The 21,692-nt window shown below is 41.6% G+C and overlaps 1 protein-coding gene across 1 annotated transcript in view; it reads left to right on the top strand.

Annotated features, from left to right (window-relative positions):
* The window catches only part of OTOA (otoancorin), an 87,752-nt gene that overhangs the window by 26,399 nt on the left and 39,661 nt on the right, over positions 1-21,692 (top strand). Inside the window, 7 exon segments of the mRNA XM_018565664.1 lie at positions 1,857-1,941; positions 4,997-5,134; positions 8,009-8,241; positions 10,004-10,102; positions 14,298-14,430; positions 17,305-17,444; positions 20,277-20,400. Of these exon segments, the coding sequence (XP_018421166.1) occupies positions 1,857-1,941; positions 4,997-5,134; positions 8,009-8,241; positions 10,004-10,102; positions 14,298-14,430; positions 17,305-17,444; positions 20,277-20,400 (952 nt within the window).

The raw sequence follows: 21,692 nt of genomic DNA, 5'->3' as shown, positions 1-21,692 counted from the left end.
TCCAATATAAAAACCCCCCCCCCCCACCCTAAAATCCTAAACCAGACCCTTAATTCTGGCAGCAGCCTGGTAGGGCAGGAAAGCGGGGGACGAGAGAGCGGCCCCCCTCCCTCCACCATACCAGGCCACATGACTGGTATTGTGCCAGGAAACCGCACGCTGTTTTTTCTTTTTCATCAGGTATCCCCTCTAACATTCCTACCAGACCTAAAGGGTCTGATATTAATTGGGGGGGGACCCAATGCTGGTTTTTTTTTGTGGTGTCAGAAATTAAAAAGAAGCAATTAAAACATGTAATTACACTTTTCTGCAATGAATTATGGATGGTTGTGATCTTGTAACTCGAAAAATAAAATAACGAAACATGCAAAACAAAACGAAAATTAAAATTTTTTTCTGAACTTCCATCCACTTTAATGAATTTCCATCCATCCACATCCACTGCTTTATAAATATGCCCCTAAAAATGCACTTGTGACACAATGATCTCTATCCTGGTGATAATAAATGCTTTGGCACACTATGGGATCTATTTAACAATTCACAGAATCATTCACCCTGGTAACCAGGTAAAAATGTTGCCTTGCCAAAGTACTTCCATCTGATTTCATTACTAAATTACAAAGATCATTGGTAAGATATTGTCCCTGCAGTTAAACTCAATGAGGGAAATAAAATTGTACTGTCTCTCGATACAGCCAGATCTTTCAAATGAGTTGACAGCCTGGATCACTTGCCTTCCAATTGGCCATTGAGGCCAGCCATCATAATACTAAGGGTTAGCAGATGGGAGGGGGGAGAGCCAGGCTCTTGACCATGGAAGCCTGCAGTGGCGTAACAATCGCCATAGCGACCCAGTCGGCCACAATGGGCCCGGGCACAGGGGGCCCGGCCAGGGCATCCCTTTGATGCCGTGTGGGCCGCCTGGGTTGCTATGGCATGTAAGGGTGCTGGCTGTCACTGACACAGCTAAGCAGTGGAGTTTCTCCTCACAGCCGCTGCGGAGCTGTGTCAGTGACAGCCAGCAGCTACGGCAGAAGAGGCCAGCGTTCACAGTCAAGGAGGAGGCGGGGCCCACCTTAGAGCAACCCCAGCCTCCTCTTACATCTCTGGCCAGCGACCTAAGAGCAGGTGGGGCCAGTGATGTAAGAGGAGGCAGATAGAAGAGGAGGCGGGGCCCGGGGACGGAAGAGGAGGCGGGGCCCGGCGACCACAGAACGTGGACAGCGCTGACAGGTAAGAGGTGTGCACCCCATCTGAGACCATGCAGAGCCCACTATAGAGAGTCTATGGTGGGCTCTGCAGGGTCACTCTCAGGTGGGCTGTTTGGTATATTTGGTGTGCTCTGCAAGTGGCATAACTAGCAATCAAGGAGCCCCATACATAATTTTGCTATGGGGCCCTGTGATTTCTAGTTACGCCCCTGGAAGCCTGGTTGCTGGGAAAGGAAAACAGGCCTGATAGGCATAAACCTGGAAGTTCAATAGAGATAGATAGACAGATAAATATAGACAGTCCTATCCAAGAGTATATTAGATATGTTACAAATTAAATTCCCGTCACTCCCTGTTCTGTCTGAGATCTGTCAGATAGACAGGAAGTGGTGAGATTTTCCCTCACCTTCTTCCCTATCAGATAGCAATCATATAGACATGTTCTGAGCAGAAATCTTCCAAATGGGAACATAGGCATAGGGGACATAAAAAGTGTTTGAAATTTTTACCCCTCCCTATTGTCCAAAAATTGGGTTGGATGGAGTTGTGCTTTAGCTTGCGTTTATTGAATAAATGTAAAGTATAAATGTTTGATATAATCATTTCCATTACAGAAAGCTGATATTAGCTCTCTCTTTGTAGCCCCAATACATGGACATCCGATCTGAAAGACAAAATCAAAGTTTACCTGTTTTTACAAAATATACAAGAAATTGGGGACCTCCAGGTAACTCCAGAGTACCAACAACTTGTTCATCAAGATCATCACTTTGATCAAGAAAAGTGGAGTAGATCTGGCTATGTGACTTCCTGGCTAGTTCTCGTCAGTTTAGCGCAGCTTCTTCTAATTTCTTTTACGATGCACAAAAACTGAAGCAATATATTCAAAGCGTAACTTTAGGCAGATATAGAAGACATGAATGAATGCAGTTCATTAATACATCATGTGTTATCTAAATACAAGCCATGTACGTGAATTTGCCTTAGCATCAGCCTCTTAAAGTTCCTGTACAGCCGAGCCCAGAGTGGGAGAAGAAGAAGCATGACAAGGAAGCAGTCAGTTTGTATGCTGGCAAGGAGCACACTGACAGAAAGAAAAGAGAGAGATTAGCTCATCACTGTGCCATTTCCCCTGCATTGTCCAGAAGGTCCATGACAGCCCGAACTGAAAGGAAAGTGGGTTGAATGATGCTGACCATCATTCAATATGGATGATTAAGGATATCTGTTCAGAGTAAAATACACTCATCCGCATAATCAGAGCTGACGTGTGACACTGAAGCTGTCACATGTCGGCACTTTTGATTGAGAAATGAGCGATCACATACCGCTGATTGCTCAGTTCCCCATTATCAACCCGCAGAGATCGGTGACTGACGGTCACTGCTCCTAACAGGGATTCAGCCCTCCCCTCTCATTTCCTCCAGCCCTGACTGGAGGGACAGACAGGGGAGGGGGTGGGCACAGCTGGCCCTGCCTCTACACAGGTGATGCAACCCCGCACTGCAAGGGTTAACTGCTTGTTTTTGTCTAGGGGAATTCTTTAAAGCAGATTTTCTCACCTCTCTCTGTCCCTCAGAGTCCTCTGTCTGAGCTATGCACACTGTATTAGACTTGATGATGTCAGCGGGCCTCTGACTGCTGGAGCGGAGGGGGAAGAGGCTGATGGAGCCAGCCTTGGCGCTAGAGCTAGTTGGGATCAGGTAAGTAAAACTGCTTTAAGGCCTCATTCACACTGCCGCGCGTACGTGCATATTGTACCATATGCAACATATGCAAATAAATGGCTCCATACACATAGCTGCGTATATATGCGCAAAAACAGAATGTAACCGAGATGCGTCCGGGCAGCGTATTTCTGTGTATTTTACGCGCATACGCATGTTTGCGCGTGTATACGCGCGTATATGCGTACAGTTCATTAAAATTTCCATTAGGAATGATGCATTCTGGGAATGCAAATAGTGCACGCATATAGGCACATACGCTCGTATATACGCGCATAGACGCTCGTATATACGCAATATACAATTTTGCTTGTGTTGTGTGTGAATGAGGCCTAAAGGATGCCCCTAGACAAAAGAGCAGTTAACCCTTTCAGTGCAAGGGTAGCACCACTGCAAGGGGAGTTTTTTATCTGAAGAAATTTACAGAGAGTAGCCAGTTCAATTCACTAAAAAACTTGTACCCTGTAGTGATGATACATCATATATGATCGTACTTAATGCAGTCATGACACAAGATGAATGTAACAATGTGGAACATCCACACACCAAGCTGGGAAAAACTCCACTGGCTATTAAAGTGAACCTTTATCCCCTTTCACTAAAAATCACCTCAGCATGCAGCTCTGCATGTTGATATGAAATCATCTTACATTCATTATATAAACAAACTTATATTTCTTTTACTTACAATGATTGTTTTTTCACTTTCTGGTCATCTTGGACATTAGTGATGTAATGTGCCCAAGCATTGCATCCCGGGAAGGTTACATCAGCAGAGCATTGCTGAGAAATCTAATCTCATGAGATCTCACAGAAAGCCATTTTCCTCCCCTGAGATGATGTGCATGATCACATGTCCTAGTCACATGTGCCAGAGTGACAGGAAGTGAGAAGTGAAGGGAGATGGATTAATCTGTCCTTAGTAAAAATGGCCACTGAGAAGATTGGGGAAGAAAAGAAAAATATGGTATGCAAATAATTAAAAGCTTGCAATTATCTAGAAGTATCTGTTTGCAGATTACCATTACTAAACATCCCTAAAGGTGTGTTTGTTGTTATTTCAAAGATATGAGTAAAGTTCCTCTTTAAATCTAACTGGCAGACCTTACCTACTATGTCTACAGAGGAATGGGATGATATATGCTCCTCTCATATGTTAGTCTCACCAGCAGATAATAATAGATTAATTCAATTGTACTATATATTATACACCAAACATACCTACAGTATCTTCCATTCGACATACGGCCCAAACCAACTTTATACAAAGTAATGAACTCCGGGCAGATTTCATGCTCCTCATTTGGGATTGTCAGATTATATTTGACTTCTGCCAGCCAGTAGTTATCATCTTAGTACAACTCCCTCTTTCCAGTACAAGTGATGTTTGTTTATTTGGTATACTAGATGAAGAACATTGGCCACACTATACTAGAAATTATTTCTCATTATTGTGAGAAACTTTGTTTATGGCATAAAAAGCACATATTCCCCTACTGTAGACATTGGTTAATCAGATTATTCCTTTTCTTACAAAATGACCCCCAAATTCCATAAAACCGGGGACCTATGGGGTTATTCTACTCTACTTTATGTTCAGGGTGACCTTCCCAACCCTAAAATGGTAACTCCCTTCACTCAGTATATGTGAACTTGGCAATGTGTTTTTAGAATGCATGTATGTAACAAAAGCACAAGAGAGATTATCAAAGTTCCGGTTCTTTATTTTATTAAACATTTGTTCTCTATGTTTTTTATACGATTACTGTAACTGTGAACAAAGATGCTCTTTGATACTTAAAATAGTTTGAATTTTAAAACAAAATGTAAATTTTTTTTTAGAGAACATAATTAAATATATAGTACCAGGGACTGTGACTGTCATGCGTGCTGCATTCAGCATTAGGCTGAGAGCGGCTTAGGAAGGAACAAAACATCCATAAAATCACTTCCTAGGCTACTGACGTATACGGTAAATTATCAGTGATGTTTTACCATGATCAAGTCATAAAACAAGACCTGGTATGAAAAGTATTTCTCTTCTTTTTATTGAAGCTTTCTGTACAAAATTACATCACACAAATCACTGGAGACCCAGAGTATCTTCTATCAGAACTACAACAACTTGATCACCAATTATTTCCTCTTGCTATGAAATATCTGCTCACAGGGAATAAAGACGACTTTACTGAGGTATGCCAGAACACATTGCTTACTGAACATGTTTGAGTTACTACAGCAGCTAAATGAGGCTCATCGGAGGGATGAGCTGTGTTAGACCAACATTTCTCAACATTTCTTCAGTCACGGCACTCTTTAAAAATCTCGAGTAATCCCAGTCTAAAATGTAATGGATTTTAAGAGGGGACCCCATGCACAAACACACAAAAAAGTGGGGTTCCCCCTTCACAATAAAGTACCCCCTTCAAATTAGGAACCCTCTTCACATCAGAGCCCCTTTTCACATCAGAATCCCCCCTTTCACATTATAGTCCCCCTTTACAACTGTAGACCCCCTTCACATATTAGAACCCCCTCTTTCACATCAGAGCCTTACCACCACAAAATTTGTAGGCACCCCCAAGGAAACCGGAAGGCATCCCAGGCCCAGGGTGCCACGACAACCTGGTTGAGAAAGGCTGTGTTAGACCATTTATGTTCCCTGTCATAAGGGGCGTAACTAGAAATCACAGGGCCCCATGGCAAAATTTTGTATAGGGCCCCCATGATTGCTAGTTATGCCACTTGCAGAGCCCACCTGATATACCAAACAGCCCACCTGAGATTGACCTCTATAGTGGGCTCTGCAGGGTCTCAGATGGGCTGCACACCTCTTACCTGTCAGCGATGTCCACCTCCGTGGTCGCCGGGCCCCGCCTCCTCTTCCGTCCCCGGGCCCTGCCTCCTCTTCTATCGATGGGCCCCGCCTGTTCTTAGGTTGCTGGCCAGTGATGTAAGAGGAGGCAGGGTTGCTCTTAGGCGGGCCCCGCCTCCTCCTTCACTGCGAAAGCAGGCCTCTTCTGCCGCAGATGCTGGCTGTCACTGACACAGTTCCGCAGTGGCTGTGAGGGGAAACACACCGCGGCCGCTGCACACATCACTGACAGGTTGTCAGTGATCTTCACAGCCGCTGCTAAGCTGTGTCAGTGACAGCCAGCACCCTTACATGCCATAGCGACCCAGGCGGCCCACACAGCATCAGAGGGAAGCCCTGGCCGGGCCCCCCTATGCCCGGGCCCCATAGCGGCCACCTGGGTCGCTATGGCGGTTGTTACGCCACTGCCTGTCATTATACGGTCCTCCTTAAGCCGTATGGAAGAATTTGATCTGCTGTCTTACTCGGAGTGACCCCGTTGCTATGTTAAAAAAATTAAAATAGCCCCTACCCATAACAGAAGAAGGCATATACTTACCTTTCCAGCTGATGTGGTTTGATCTGTTTATCTTTTGAAGAACTCTAGGCACTGCTGCTATGCAATACTTCAGGGCATGTTAGATAATGCCCCCCCAACTTTAAACTGTGGTTCCTTCTGATGAATTCTACATCACTACTGTGTCTTGGAGTGACATAGCAGCTGGCAAAAGGAACCAGAAGGGGCCGCGATATCTGATACACCCAGAGGTTTCGGATAGCAGCAGAACCTTCAGTTTAAATCAGCTAAATTGTACCAGTTGCATTAAAACAAAAGGTGTTTAATGTCTTACATGTCATTTTCTTTCTAAGGCAGAGGCAGTCTGAGTAGAAAAGCCTGTCCCCTGCCAGCAGCTGCAGAGTGCAGTGTGAACCTTTCTCTCTGTGGGGAAGCAGTGGTCTCTTTGCAGTGGTCCAACATGCTCCCTATTGAGTCAGACATGAATGCCTCTGATACTCCTCAATGTTATTACAGCCTACACTATACAGAGGTGACAGGTACACTCTAAAATTAGATGTATTAAAACAAAATGACAAAAAATGCAAAATGCAATGCAAAAGCCAATTAGTGACACTATTAACCTAAAATCAGACTGCCCCATACTTAGCAAATTCTATGCAACTGGAATCCTGGGAAGTCAACTGCAGACAGATTTGCATAGCTCTGAAACAGATTTCTTACTATAGATGAGACAGAGTTTCCCTCTAAACAGATGCATCATTAGGAAGTGGTCAAGGACAGGTTTCATTCTGTAGCGGTGCAAGCTTAGAGCAGTTGAGGGTAGAATTTATAAATCAAGCTGTAATGTTGTAGTAATATGTCACACAATAGGGTCTATTTATAAATAATTTGTAGAGCCATTAGCTCTGAAAAACGTTCAGAATATTCATTCTGAGCAAATAGACACAAAAATGGGGAGAGAGAGGGGGAGAGAGAGGGGGAGAGGGGGAGAGAGAGTTTTTTGGTTGAAAGTATGTTATGTAATATTTATTTATGTACCGGTATTTATTTATTACAGTTATTTATATAGCGCTGACAGTTTATGCAGCGCTTTACATACTGCACATTCACATCAGTCTCTGCCTTCAAGGAGCTTACAATCTAAGGTCCTTACCTCACATACATACACACGAGGGCCAATTTACTGCATTATGAGAAGTATAGGAAATAAATACTTATTTCCTATGCTCCTTAGCTCCATTTAGTAGCTACAATGCATTATTATATGTCATAAATTCCACTTGAAAAGAAAATATTTCTAAGAATGTTCGTTTTTTCATCTATTCTCACAGAATGAGCGTTCAGAAAGATTCGAAGGTCGAATGGCTCTGTGCATTGTTTATATATAGACCTTAAGGTGTCTCACCCCTTGGTGTTTTGCCTGAGCATATACATTTTGGAAAAGTGTATGCATAGCCAAAATATTTTTTTAAAGTTTTGGATAGAGTAGGGAAATGTTAAAATCCCTGGCAGGTTTGTCCCCTCATTTTCTTTCTTGGTGACAAGGATCACTAATACATATAGAGGGTAATTCTTCCTGATGGTTGAACAGACACCAATAAAAACTTGGCAGAGTGTCTAATCCTTCCCTGCTCTAGCAAAAACAATTCAATGCACTGCCAGTGTCAACTGTTCTCTGTGTTTTCTGTTCCAGGAAATCAGTATTTTTCTGGATTTTGAAGCTATGAGAGATAAGGTGTTTCAGTGCCCCATAGGAAATCGCACATTATTCCTCCTCACCTACCAGAAATGCCTTCATGCTCTGCACTCAACAGACTGTGTAGAAATACTGGGAAGGATTCTACGTATGTACGGAGAGATATACCTGGACACAAATATGATAGTAAAATTGCCAACTGAAATATTAGATGACCCTTTCCGAAACCTGTAAGTGCAAAGCCCATATGGCACTATTATCTAGTACATACTATTGTTTTATCGTATCCTTTAAACATGGTGTACAGGTCTTAGCTATATGACCCACTACACTCATTCTACTGTATCACTCTCTATGATTCCATATGTAAATAAGTGTTTTCCACATTGGATGGATTTGAAAGTTCTATTGTTTCTATGAAGACTTATTTTAGAAAAAAAAATGTCATAAACTATAGAAATAGCAGGTGGTTTGGGATTATGCAAGAATCAAGAATAGTCATTTATAAAGACGGACTTGCATGTAAATGTAAGGTCCACTTATCTTGCATCCCCCTACGTAAAATGCTAAGAGAAAGAAACTAAAAATGAACAAAAATGCAAAATAAATAAATAAATTATCCTGCTTTCTATATGCACCACTGAGGTCACTGGGCCTCACCATGGGATCCCGGGAAAGTAGAGGATTCACAATCTCACAGGAAGATGTTCCAGCACTGTGCAGGAACCCATTCTTGTGAGATATGGAACCATAATCTTTCTCAGGATCACTTAACAAGGCCCAGCGATATTACCCTCATCCAGACGAGCATTCTGGAATCACTAATGTATTGAGAGCATTTTTTACATTTTTAACCATGTGGTTTAAAAAAAAATTCAGTTAGCATTTTCACATGGAGGGGGCTAGATTGCTGCATGATAAGCATATTTTCATAAGTAAACCATCATAAAACAAATATGGGGGCTGCCAAGTATGTTGGTTCAGTACTTTCAGTCACTGACCTGGAATATGAAACATGGCAGTCAGACAAAAGTCAGAAGTCCTTATGTGAATACTTTGGGTCAGTGACTTAAACCCACCAACTTTTCCAATCAATTTAATGGTCTCCCAAAACAGGTACTTTCATAGCATGCCAACTGTCAAGGTTGGCAGTGTTATTATTTCAGCTCTCAACCAAACTTTCCAGCCCTTAAATGGCTAATGGCAACTGCAATTCAATTAGAGGCTAAGATGGCACCTTCCTTGGCTGTAAGGAGGTTGGAGTTCTGCTTTAAAATATATATCTGTATCATGAAACATTGGTCAGTATATACCGATCAACCTAGCTTAGGAGGTAAAGCGTGCCAAAGATACACATTACCCCTTCTGAGGGAGCCCTATTCCAAAGTTATGTCACATCTGGTGAGTATAAAAAGCTAATTTAATAATGTACAACAATTGATGGGTTATCAGATGGTAGCGTGTGGACAAATATGTCTGCATTTAGAAAACTAACATTACGTGAGAGCCAGGTGAAAGATCATAAAGCACTTCAGCTCTCCTGTTTCACACCCCTGGGCCTTTCTAATTGGGTGGGGAGCCAGCTCAGTGGCACCCTCTAGGGGGCCCACAAAAAGCTGCTGCACAAGGCACTTGGAGCTCTACTTTACCATCATGAAAAGAACATCTGCCAAGAGATTTGTTTCTAGCGAGCCAATCTCAGATACATTTTCTCTTTCATTGACTGGACTCTGCTAGAACCCATAGAAATCAGGATTTTGTTAAGTTTCATTCTCATTCCTTTTTTGTTTTGCTGTTGTATTATTTGTCTCTTTTATGTAACATATGTTCTTAATTTTTCTGCACCTTTTCCAATATTAAAATTATTAATATATATTTCAATGAGAAATTTTGTGCAAGTTTATCTTTAAATTGTATTCGTGATTCAGCTTCCCAATCAAAGCACACATGCCTTTATTTATGAATCTATTCTTTATGTCATTGTTTGTCTAGGTCATCTGTGTTTAGAGATCTGTACGATAAAATGACAGCTACCAACCAAAGAGCTGTGTATGAGTGGATGACTCAGACCCTTCAAAAATCCTACCCCGTGTATTGTGAGTGGGAAGTACTAACACTGCACTAACAAGCTAGATCAAAGGAAAGGAGAACGTTTGATCTACAGATATCAGCATCAGGGCCGTAACAGGATAGCCAGTGAATGGAAAGTGAGAATCAGTGGAGCAGGTTGTGTCTGACTTACCACCATTGCAGGACACACCTGTTAGAAAAAGAGAGAGCATCTCAGGACAGCGGCGTCTCCCTTACCATGTACAGAACCTCACTTGAAGATACAATTACATCAGGGGCAAATGGAATTGTACATTCATCTTCATTTGCTTCTGTGAAGTTTATGCATTATATATATAGTTGGCATCATTTTTAAATCATTTCTACAGACACTTTGCTGCTGAGCCGTCTAAGCTTGTAACATACAGCACTATCTAAACATCAAAGTTTACTTTATACTGTGACTATAGTTTTCTAATGCTGAACTTCAATGAAAATTAAACTAAACCAGTGCACTTAAAAAAGTGTTAAATGCCACTTAAAGTATTTTAAACTCCTAGCCTCGCGCCCTCACGTTTGTTTTTTGTTCCACAAGTGCAGGCACTCCTCCTGTCTCCTAGGGCTGCAGGCGAGGTAGAACTACAGTACCCTATTCCCTTGGCCCAATCCGAGAGCGCTGTTTGTAATATTTGTATGTGCTTTTCGCTTAAAGTATTTTAAATACACTTCCAGGTGCCCACACATTCTTTCTGATGCCCTGTAGAGGGCCCAAGAAAAACAAGGGCATACTCCTTTGCAAGTAGCGACCAGCTCCTGTAGCTGTTGGCTTCGGTCCACCCTCTTCCGCCTCCCTCTCCTTAGTGTTTGTTCATTACTGTGATAAACAGCCACACTTGCCAATACTTAAATATGGGATTGAGGCAAGGGGCAGCTAGAGCTGGTGACTACTGAAACTCTCCCTTTTCAGGGCTCTCGCGATGCTCTACAGGACTTAAAGTGACATTAAACCCTCAGATTTTTTAACATAAAACAATACTGTAATTTGTGCCTTACTGTAATCCATAGTTGTTTCCCTTCTCTTTGCTGCTCTTCCTTTTAAATCTGTATCTGTTCTCATGCTGGGCAGAACTTCTGTTTTGCAGCAGACTGCCTTGTCTCTGGAATGGATACACAGTGTCTGTGTGTAGGTTCACAGCCTGAGCCAGCACTACAGGAAGAGGCACTCAGCTGCAAAGAGAAGTTCTCCCCAAGCATGAGAAGACATGAGATTTAAAAAGGAAGAGCAGTAAAGAGAAGGGAAACTACCATGGATTACAGTAAGGCACACATTACAGTATTGGTTTATGTTAAAAAATCTGAGGGTTTAATGTCACTTTAAGAACCTTTAAGTACCTTCATTCAGCTCATAGATTTAAAGTGACACTAAATTAGGGAGTTAAACCTTAAAAATGTAATGTGCGGACACTGTCCTTACTACTACTTTTGTTTCCCATGGTACCTATGTGTGTTGTAAAGTAGCTACCACTCCAAGCTTGCTCTCGTGATAGACTTCAATCTCAGTACAAATTAGTAAACTAAATGTGAGATTGTAGTCCATCTCATGAGTGAGCTTGGAGCGGTGGCTACTTTACAACACATACAGGGACCATGGGGAACAAAAGTAGCCACCCTCCAGAAGTAAGGACAGTGTCAACACAAATTAGGACAGTGTCAGCATCAATTCAGAGAGGATTTGAGGATCTACAGCTGAGTGATACACAAATAAGGTACATTTTTGTTAATTGTTAACTTCGGAGTTTAGTGCCACTTTAAATAAGAACTCCATTAAAGAACTCTACTAAACATTATTTTCCTCTTTCATCTAAATTGGCCATAAAACACAACCACATTATAGACCTTAAAAACTCATCCTTTTCTGCCATTGGTATTACAGCAATTCAGAGTAACTAAGAACTAATTATTTAAAAAAACAGACCAACTATAAATGAGGTTAGTGGTTGTGCCACATTGCTCCTCCCCTGCTGCCGCTACAGAAATTAGTGGCGCACGTTGCTTCCAAGAGCAATTTATCGGCACACTAACGTGCAGAAGAAGCTCTCTCCATACATGTGACAATGCTGTTCAGGAGTCTCAGAGGGAGACTTGGCAAGAAGTGGCAGCTCTCTGGCATAGAAGGTAGCTGCTGACATCATATGTGCTCAGCTGGCCATGTGCCCTATGTAGCAACATTGGTTACATAAACAAAAGAGGAGCTAAAATATTTTAAATAAGAAATTCTATCACAAGAGGATCTTTATATTCTAGGTTTACCTTAGAAACATTTTATGCCAGGTTAAGTTCAGGAAAATTAGAATGCTTGAGACTCACGCATCAGATGACAAAAAGAGAATAAACAAAAGGTAAGGTAAAGAAAAGTGATTTAGTTTTGTTCAGAATGCAGTGTGAGTATACAGGAGAATAATAAGGTCAGGATAAGTTATAATAGGGTACACTGACCTTATGGAACCAGGTACAGTTGCCCCTTTTAACCCCTTGCATTTGTGCTACAGCCTTCATTACTATTTTCCTTGTTAGCAAGTAATAGGCATTTTCACTCGCCTCATAGTTCTCCTTTAGGTCGCTAACCCAGAACAAGTATGTGTATATAGACTTCTGAGTATATGCTGACAACCCTAATATGAATAATGAATATACTGTATAAAAATGCCTGTTTATGCCTAATATGAATACTTGTTCTGTAACTCAGAAGTACTCTAGCCAGAAGCTCAACAGATTAGCCAGGGAACAACAATTTTCCAAATGAGTTAAGCAAAAGCAGACCCATATTTATCATAATTTGAATGAACTTTACCATTTCAAAAGCCTAACTAGGAAACAATAGCAGTATCAACTACAACCCCAATGCTGAAAAAGTTGGGACACTGTGGTAAATATACATAAAAACAGAATGCAATGATTTGCAAATGTTATAAACTCATATTTTATTCACAATAGAAAATAGAAAACATATTAAATGTTTAAACTGAGAAAATTTACAATTTTAAGAAAAAAAAAAAGTAATTTTGAAAGTGATGGCAGCAACACGTCTAAAAAAGTTGGGACAGGGTCATGTTTACCACAGTGTAGCATCCCCTCTTAGTTTAACAACACTCTGTAAAGATCTGGGAACTGAGGAGACCATTTGCTGGAGTTTTGGGAGAGGAATGTTGTCCCATTCTTGCCTGATACAGGATTCTAACTGCTCAACAGTTCTGGGTCTTCTTTGTGATATTTTTGTTTCAAGATGCGCCAAATATTTTCAATTGGTAAAAGGTCTGGACTATAGGCAAGCCAGTTAAGCAACCAGACTCTTCTACTATGAAGCCATGCATCTAACGCGGTTTAGCATTGTCCTGCTGAAATATGCAAGGCCAGAAAAAGACATTGTCATGATGGGAGAATATGCTGCTCTAAAACCTGGATATGTCTTTCAGCATTGATGGTGCCATTCCAGATGTGCAAGCTGCCCATTCTATACACACTAATGCATCCCAATACCAGTATTTTGGAGATATTATGTACTGTAGATGATGATATATTTAAAATCTTTGCAATTTTACATTGAGGAACATTATTCTGAAATTGTTTGACACAAATTTTTTGAGACCTGTTGTTGCCATCAATTTCAAAGTTACTTTATTTTTTTACAAAAATGGTACATTTTCTCAGTTTAAACCTTTGATATGCTTTCTATTTTCTATCATCATCATTGCATTCTGTTTTTATGTAGATTTTACATGGCGTCCCAACTTTTTTGGAATTGGGGTTGTATACTAAATTACAGATAAGGAGTCCCTTCAGTTGTATATGGTTAACATTTCTATGGAGAATATTCCTACTGACAAATCATAAATACTGCAAGTTGAGGTGTAGGAGCACCAAACCTAGGAGGTGGTCCGAAGGGATTACTATCTCAGTGTTACCGTGAGTTGAACTCTACAATAAATTCAAAGTATGCTCCTATGGGCTTCAACAATGTATTAAGAGGTACCCTGCATTGCATTATGCAATACCCTGGGGGTGTTCCTCGGTGCTGCCATTGCTAAGCTCTAAAGGTTCAACTGTTCCCAAGTCTTGGCATTTTCCAGGATGTACTACAGTGATGGATATTCCAGAATGTAAGACTGGCTAGACCCTTGCAGTGCCAAGTTTACAGGAGGCAATGTCATGGATGTCAGGGAAGTAGTTATCATTTTAGTGTAGAAATCTAATCTATGATTACAGATGTCAATGGATCATCATCATGGGTAACTGCAGAGAGCCTCTGGATATTGGGCCGACTTATGGTTCTTCTACCACTGCATGAAATCAAGAAGATAAATATCAATGCGGTAAGTGAAAGATAAATATATTTTTTTTTTTATGTGTTTTATTTTTGAACTTCAACTTCATTAATTAAATTAAATGAAATCATTAATTTGACAATCTGACTTCAAATCTGACTTACAAACCTTTATGTCTCACCCTAGTAGGGACAAGCATTGTGGACAATCTTTTTGTCAAATAGCCCAAATATTTGGCATCCACAAATATATTTATTGTATGCAGGTAGATCAAGCGGATAGAAAGATGATGTGGTAGAAATAAGTATTCGGAGGCCACAAGGAACTTGCAATCTTGGTTGCATGTCTTACAGGAAGAAAGGCAATCACTAACATTGAGCAAGAAGAAAACTACATCACAAACTGTTGGGTGGATTCACAGACAAGAAATTCAGTGTACTAGATAGTGACCACTGAGTGACAGCATAACACCCTATTAAAGATGCATACAGAATAAACATAAATGCAATTAGATTGACGATACAAGTTCCAGAGGCAGCTCAATAATGATTACATCTTAAAAGCAAGTCAATATTCTTAGAAATATAGTGTGGACGGTATTTATTTGAGGTCTGGCTATATTATTATATTGTAGCACCATCCACACAAGCCTTTTCTGTCCTGATAGAAGGTTAGACTGTGTTTGAGGCAGCACCACCTAGTAACAGCATGACACAAGGGCTTTTGCCCATGGTCCCTCAACTAATTCCTAAATATAAGGACACAATGGAAAGCAGCACAAAGATGCAGAATCTGAATCCCTATACTTTATCTATTGAGTCTGTAGCGCTACCCCCGTAGGAGCCGCTAGTGTAGCGGGTCTTTCTGTCCCTTCTGCACCAATGTACCGCCCAATTGGTGGATCCACAGCACACCAACACACCTTTGTAGAGTTTTTGTAAAGGATTTAATGGCTGGCTAACACAAAATAAGGATCTGAATAACATATCAATTGCACACTATACAATAAGTGGTAGAACAATGTACTCTGGCATCCAGTGACTGTGGCTATCTATTGCCTATACAGAGACCTGTGATGTCAGACTGTCTCAGGAGTAAATCTAGGAGTAGAGGAATCAAACAATAATATCTCCCTTTGGAAGTATCACACCCCTCTAGACTACTGGCCAGTAGTAATGTCCTAGGCTAGCCAACGTTGGGGCCCATACTGTGTAGCAAATGTGTAAAAGTACATTTGCCATAGGCCTCTCACCACTCCCAGGGTTGTCCTGCACAAGGTGATGTCTTTCAGCAGCTGTATAGTCGTCCCTCTTTTGGAGGAACGACAGGAAGGAGATGGGGTCATCTAGGGTCTCTTGCAGCTCATCACCACTTGTCTAGGGTTTCTTGAAACACATCACCGCACATCTATGGTCATCTAAGGCCTCCGGTAATGATCTCCACTCGATTCCACTCACTCTGCTGGGCTGGCTGGGTCACTCCAGTGGCTGGATCGGCCACACGACCAGGCCGCAATATCCCCGCCGCTGACGCGTCACTAGGCCTCCGTTCAGGTGCCCGATCTCCATCTCTTCATCTCCACAGGCGAACAACTGTCTCTCAAGCACTGCAGCACAGAGCCTGTGTGTCTCTGTCTCTCAAGGGTGACCACACACTCTGCTACATGCAGTTTTAACTCACATGGCCTCACATCGATCCGGACACTTCAGGTACGGGTTGCAGACTGCGAGTGCTCAGCCCTCACAGTCCATAGGCATCCCCCTCCCTCTCGCACAGTATCCTGGGAGTTGCAGTTCTCCAGGTCCTTTCAGCAGTGTATCCATATCTGCTCTGCACTGCAATCCCCATAAATCTCCGCCTCTCTTTACACACAGAGGCAATTAATTGTTTGCAGTCAAAAATACTGATCTACACAGTAGCACATATATTCATCTATATAGAGGCTACAAGTCCATAATAGCAGAATAGGCTGATAGGGTGTGAGACATGGGTTATAACTAAGAGTCACTTCTTATCACTCTAGGGTTAATGGGACAATTTTTTTTTCGGCGCTTAGGTATTTGCAGGTATCAGAAAATGTGAGTTTTTAATGGAAGCGACAGGGAGCATTTATAGGTCTGTCAGCCCTGCCCACTTATGGCAGACATGTCTTCCCAAGCTTAGGAGCTGACTGGCATTGTTTGATATTTTCCAGCCATTTCTAGCCTTTTCCCCTGAGAAAGGGCAGTGCCAGGGACAAGCACACCCCCCCCACACTCTTCCCTCCATAGACAGCAGCAATCAATGCAACAGTTCATGTTTGTACCACAACTTTTCATTGGAAAGATTCCTCTGTGGCCAATTCATGCATTAGTCAGCAGCCAGATCACTGATGCCTGCACGGTGCTTAAAGTTGAACTTCAGATGAACAGCACTTTCACTTATGGTTTGGCAAGTGAAACCATAAACATATTATGGTTTCACTTGCCAAAGTGTTTCACATTTGTAAGTATTTATAAAATATTTAGCCAGTTTTGTGGTCCAAAACTCCAAGTCTGCTAAATGTTCAATGAAGGAGTACAGTATTGAGTCATCATTCTACTCTTTCCACCTGTCCTTTAAGAATGTTCCTGCTCTTTTTTAAGCATGATAGATAGATAGATAGATAGATAGATAGATAGATAGATAGATAGATAGATAGATAGATAGATAGATAGAAGATAAATGAGTAGAGTGCCAAGTTGCCAACCAATTAGGTTCTTTCATGTTTCTGTTGACTTATGGAGTCAACAAACATAGCTGTTGCTTCAGATCATTAATGTGCAGTCAGCAAGCTGTCTTAAAATATGTTTACATTGAGGGCTTTTTCTAAGACAATGAAACATTTTATATGCTACGGCTTATTCTAGAACTAATATGTGTGACACTTTACTCTGTACCTAGATCCGTGTTTTTATTAGTTATGACAATGCCACAAAGCAGCTGGATACAGTGTATGATATCACAGAAGATCTTGCTAAAGCATTCCTGGAACTTATAAACTCATCAGGGTTTGATATGAGAAACATCTCCACAATATACAGGTAAAACATCCCAGTGTGTTTCCTGTGCTCTCAAGCAGTCCTTGACCAGGCTTGAGAATCCATGATCTTCTCCCCAATACTCCTCCACAGACTTTGACAGTCAGTGACTATCTGCAGACCTCCAAACATCCATGTGCCATTACCCAGGACATGATGGTCAACAGTGCAGGCCCACATGTAGGGGGGACAAAATTATGGATTTTAATGCCTGGACAAAGCAAAAATGTTTTACTGGTTCATGAAGATTGTAACAAACAACCAGATTTTGATTTAAACAAGTATAAATGAAACTCAAAGTTATATTTGCAATGATCACTACACCCAGAATTGATATTTTGTTAGACAGTCGGAGAATGATTCAACCCATTAGCAGCTACCAACAACTGAAATAACGTTTTGGGAGGAAGGACCAAGCGGCAGCTAATATTTAAGATGTGCTGTCTAATTTCTCAGGTCTACTGACCAGGTTCTAGTTATTGGAACCTTGAAGGGCCACACATGACCAGACTCCACATTATCTAGAAGGGCCAATATTGGAATTGTGATTATGACGTTCTTTTTTTAAGCTTTTTGTTTGAGTAAAGATCTAAGCTTGTCTCCAGCATAATTAAATCCACTTACTGTAGGCTGACTCACTACCTGTGCTTGAAGTCTGTTTTTAAGCACCAACTACTCTTTTGATAAAATAAGGCTTTCTAAAGTTAGTTTTGACCTTAAACTGGCAGGAGGAAAGTTCAAAACCAACTTTAAAAAGTATTATTTTACTGAAAAGGTAATTAAAGCTTGGAACAGACTTCCAGCAGAGGTAGCGAGTCAGTCGACAGTAAGTGAATGTTCTGTCCCCACTACACGTTACCCCTATGGCCTGTGTACAGCTCAACATGCAGCTAAACCCTCCTATTCTGCAATAAGCCAGAATGGATGAAATCTTGAAGCTTTATTAACAAAACAGGGTGGGTTAAACTGGTGAAAAAGAACACGAAAACATACTATCAGCATATGAACATTTAAATAAAGTGATAGCTCACAAATATTCAAGTCCATCCCTAACAGCGATGCTACCATAAGGTGAATCTGGGTGTATTTATTCCAAATATGTGCTGAGGATGGCTCTGGACCCTCCTCTCCTCTGTTCCGAAATGAAGTCTGAGGTCACAGGATGCACTTGTTCCCTTCTTCGTGGGCTAGAGGTTGCTGGAAGCCTACCATAGGAAAACAGCCTGCTTTGCTGTAAATAGAGATATTTTCTCTTAGCACCATCTTGTGGCTGATTTTAATAAGGCAGGTAAGTTAGTCAACAAATCTCTGCCTGTGGGCCAGAACAATTAATTTAAACATGTTTGAGAAGCATAGATCTATAATCAGACAGAAAGGTTAAAAAAAAAATTAAAAAAGGGTCAGACTCAATGGACCACATTGTTTCTAATTGCTTAAGGATTGGGCCATGTGACACCATCCCGGAGGATGTTAAGATGTGCTTCAGACCATTGCTAGTGATTCTTGTGGCACATTGTTGTTACATAAGTTCAGGTCTGTGCACTAATCCAGCATCAAACAACTCATGTAATTTGCCTTCATGTAGGAGCTTCCTGTAACAAGACCAATCATTAATGTTCTCACCTTGTGCTGGGCGACTGGTCTTTTATCTCCCTGTAGTTTTCGTCAGCTGGTCTTTGAAAAGTCTCTGATGGCATCAATGAATGTTCAAAGAGATTTTTTTGTATGAACATTCCTTCTAAAATAAGTCTATGGCCAGCTTTAGTTCTCTATGTTAGATAATGCAATCAACAATTTTAGTAAACTAAAATAGGGAATACAAATAAGGATAAAAAATAAGGAAAAGCTTATTAGTGTTTGTTGTTTTCAATGGATGTGTTTTACAGAGCCCTGACCATAGCTTTGCCTTGAGATAAGAGGTTCCGTGAAATACGGTCACTGTGCTATACTGCAAAGCAGGAAACTTTGAAACTTGAATATGAAAAGCACACATATCCAAAAATAGAACATATTCAGTTCTGGATCATACATTCAGTCAGAGAACTAGTACAAAATGTGACCAAGGGCTTCCACAGAGCTCATACAAAACTTCTGACAACGCTATTCAGCCTTTAACAACTCTTTTTAAATAAAACTGGTTTTGCTTTCTTCTTTTGTTAAAAAAAAGTAGAATAATCCTATTAGAAGCGGAAATAACAGATAATGGAAAGGAAAGCGGGAGTAAACGAAAGCGGAAAGGTAAAAAGTTCTTGCACATAATGTGTTGTGAACAAACTGGGGTACCTAAAGTGCAGTTATGTAAATCCTCAAGTTCTCTTTACATTTTCTGCATGCCCTGCAGTGCTGTGTTGCTGTATTTCCATCTGTTGGAAGCTGTAGGTGTACAGCCTTTGCTGCTCAATGCAACGCACCTCATGCTGCAATTAACTCTTTTTACACAGAACATCATTGCTGTTTTACTGTTCTAACCTGTCTTAGAATATTGTAATAGTGTGTAAATAAGCTTACATGAGATAACTCTATTTCAGCTGATGATTAGGGATGAGTGAATCTGCCTAGATTTGATTGGTGGGGGGTTTCTTCATATCCTCCATGAAGTCTGCAAAGACCAAAATTAAAATTGAACTCCACCAAAGTATATGGGGAGGAAATCTTGAAATTGGCCAGCACAACAGTTTAATATTATAGTTGTGAGCTTGTTTTTTGCACAACCATAATGCATTGTCCTAAAAGTGTTATAAAATGTCAAAACAAAGTGCACAAAAACACTTTAAAGCCACAACTCTTTGCTTTTGTATATGTATCATAACAGTTGTTTTCCCCTATTGTTTACAGGCTGGGTTTGCTGGTCTGCTTCTATGATAACATCCAAGATATTGATTCATCGGTGGCAAAAGCCTTACTGCATCAGATGATCAAGTGCAACCAGCTGAGGGGTTTCAATGCTGATGTACAGAAGGTAGACTAATGTAACTTATTAAACCAACAGTATTCCTTAAAGCTGCTCATACTCTAGTAGAATTTTGTTTGAACTTTCATTAAAATAGCCTGAAATATCGTCCGTCAAAGCTAGGGATGCAACGAAATTTCAGCCGCCGAAACATATCGGTCGAAAATGGCACTTTTGGCAAAATGCTGAAAGTGCCATCTTTCAGCCGAAATCGCGGTGCATCCCTGGTTTCTCTCCTCCCGGCTCCGCCCAGTTGTTATTCATTGGCCGGGACCTGCTTGAAGACTCTAGCAGATGCTGGCCAATAGGAAATAGTTGGGCGGAGCTAGCTGTCACTGCTAGCTCCGCCCAATAGTTTTTCTTTTGCTGGTGTTTTTTAACATTATTTTTCTTTTTCTTTTTTTTAAAAACTATTTTAATTTCTTTTTAATTTTCATACATTTTAAAACAATTTTTCAACTTTTTTTTATTAATTTCACTTATTTTCTATTCTGCTTGTAAGTCAGAGATACCGAGCAGAATAGCCGAGCCGAATGCCGCTTGGTGGCATTGGGCTATTCACTCACTGCCATTCGGCCCCTATGAAAATAGGGGCGAATGGCAGTGAGTGAGCTGCCGGAGCTTTGGCTCAGCCCATCCAGATGTTGGATCACCTGAATCAAACTCCTTCTGCACTTCGGCTCAGCCGAACATGGAGGGCATGTTCAGCTGACCGAAGGCAGCTGATGTACGGCTGAAGTCAGCCGTAGTGAACAGAAGTGAATAGCCGAAAGGCGTTCGGCTCACTTCACTTTGGCTGGGTTATTCACTCGGCTGCCTTCAGCAGCTTTGTGAATAACCCAGTGGTGTATCTGCCGCGAGGCGGCCCCCCAAAACATTTAGGCAGCCGGGCTGCACAGAAACCGGCAGCCTGGCTGCCTAATGTTAACGGGGAGGAAGCGGCGGGCGGGGGAGCAGGAGGAGACCGGGGACAGAGCGGCAGCGCAGGAGGCAGGGGGTGGAGATAGAGGAGATGGGGGCGGAGATGGAAGAGGCAGGGTGAAGGCTGAAGAGACAGAGCGGCAGGGGGCGGAGACAGGGGAGAAGGGGCGGAGATTGAAGAGGTGGGGCCGAAGACTAAAACGGAGGATGCAAGACCAGAGACCGCGATGGAGGAGGCAGGAGGCGTCGCCGAGGCTCGGGCTGTGTTTACCGTGCCAGGTAGGAGGACGACTGTGTTGGCAGGGCCCAGCATAGGTTCTGCACAGCCCACCAAAGAGTCGCAGGTGGGCTGTGCAATACCTTTTGGTGGGTTTTGCAGT

Source organism: Nanorana parkeri, unplaced genomic scaffold (genome assembly GCF_000935625.1).
Source record: "Nanorana parkeri isolate BGI_ZX_2015 unplaced genomic scaffold, ASM93562v1 scaffold3, whole genome shotgun sequence".
Classification (NCBI taxonomy): Eukaryota; Metazoa; Chordata; class Amphibia; order Anura; family Dicroglossidae; genus Nanorana; species Nanorana parkeri.
This window is presented reverse-complemented; position numbering and strand designations above follow the sequence as displayed.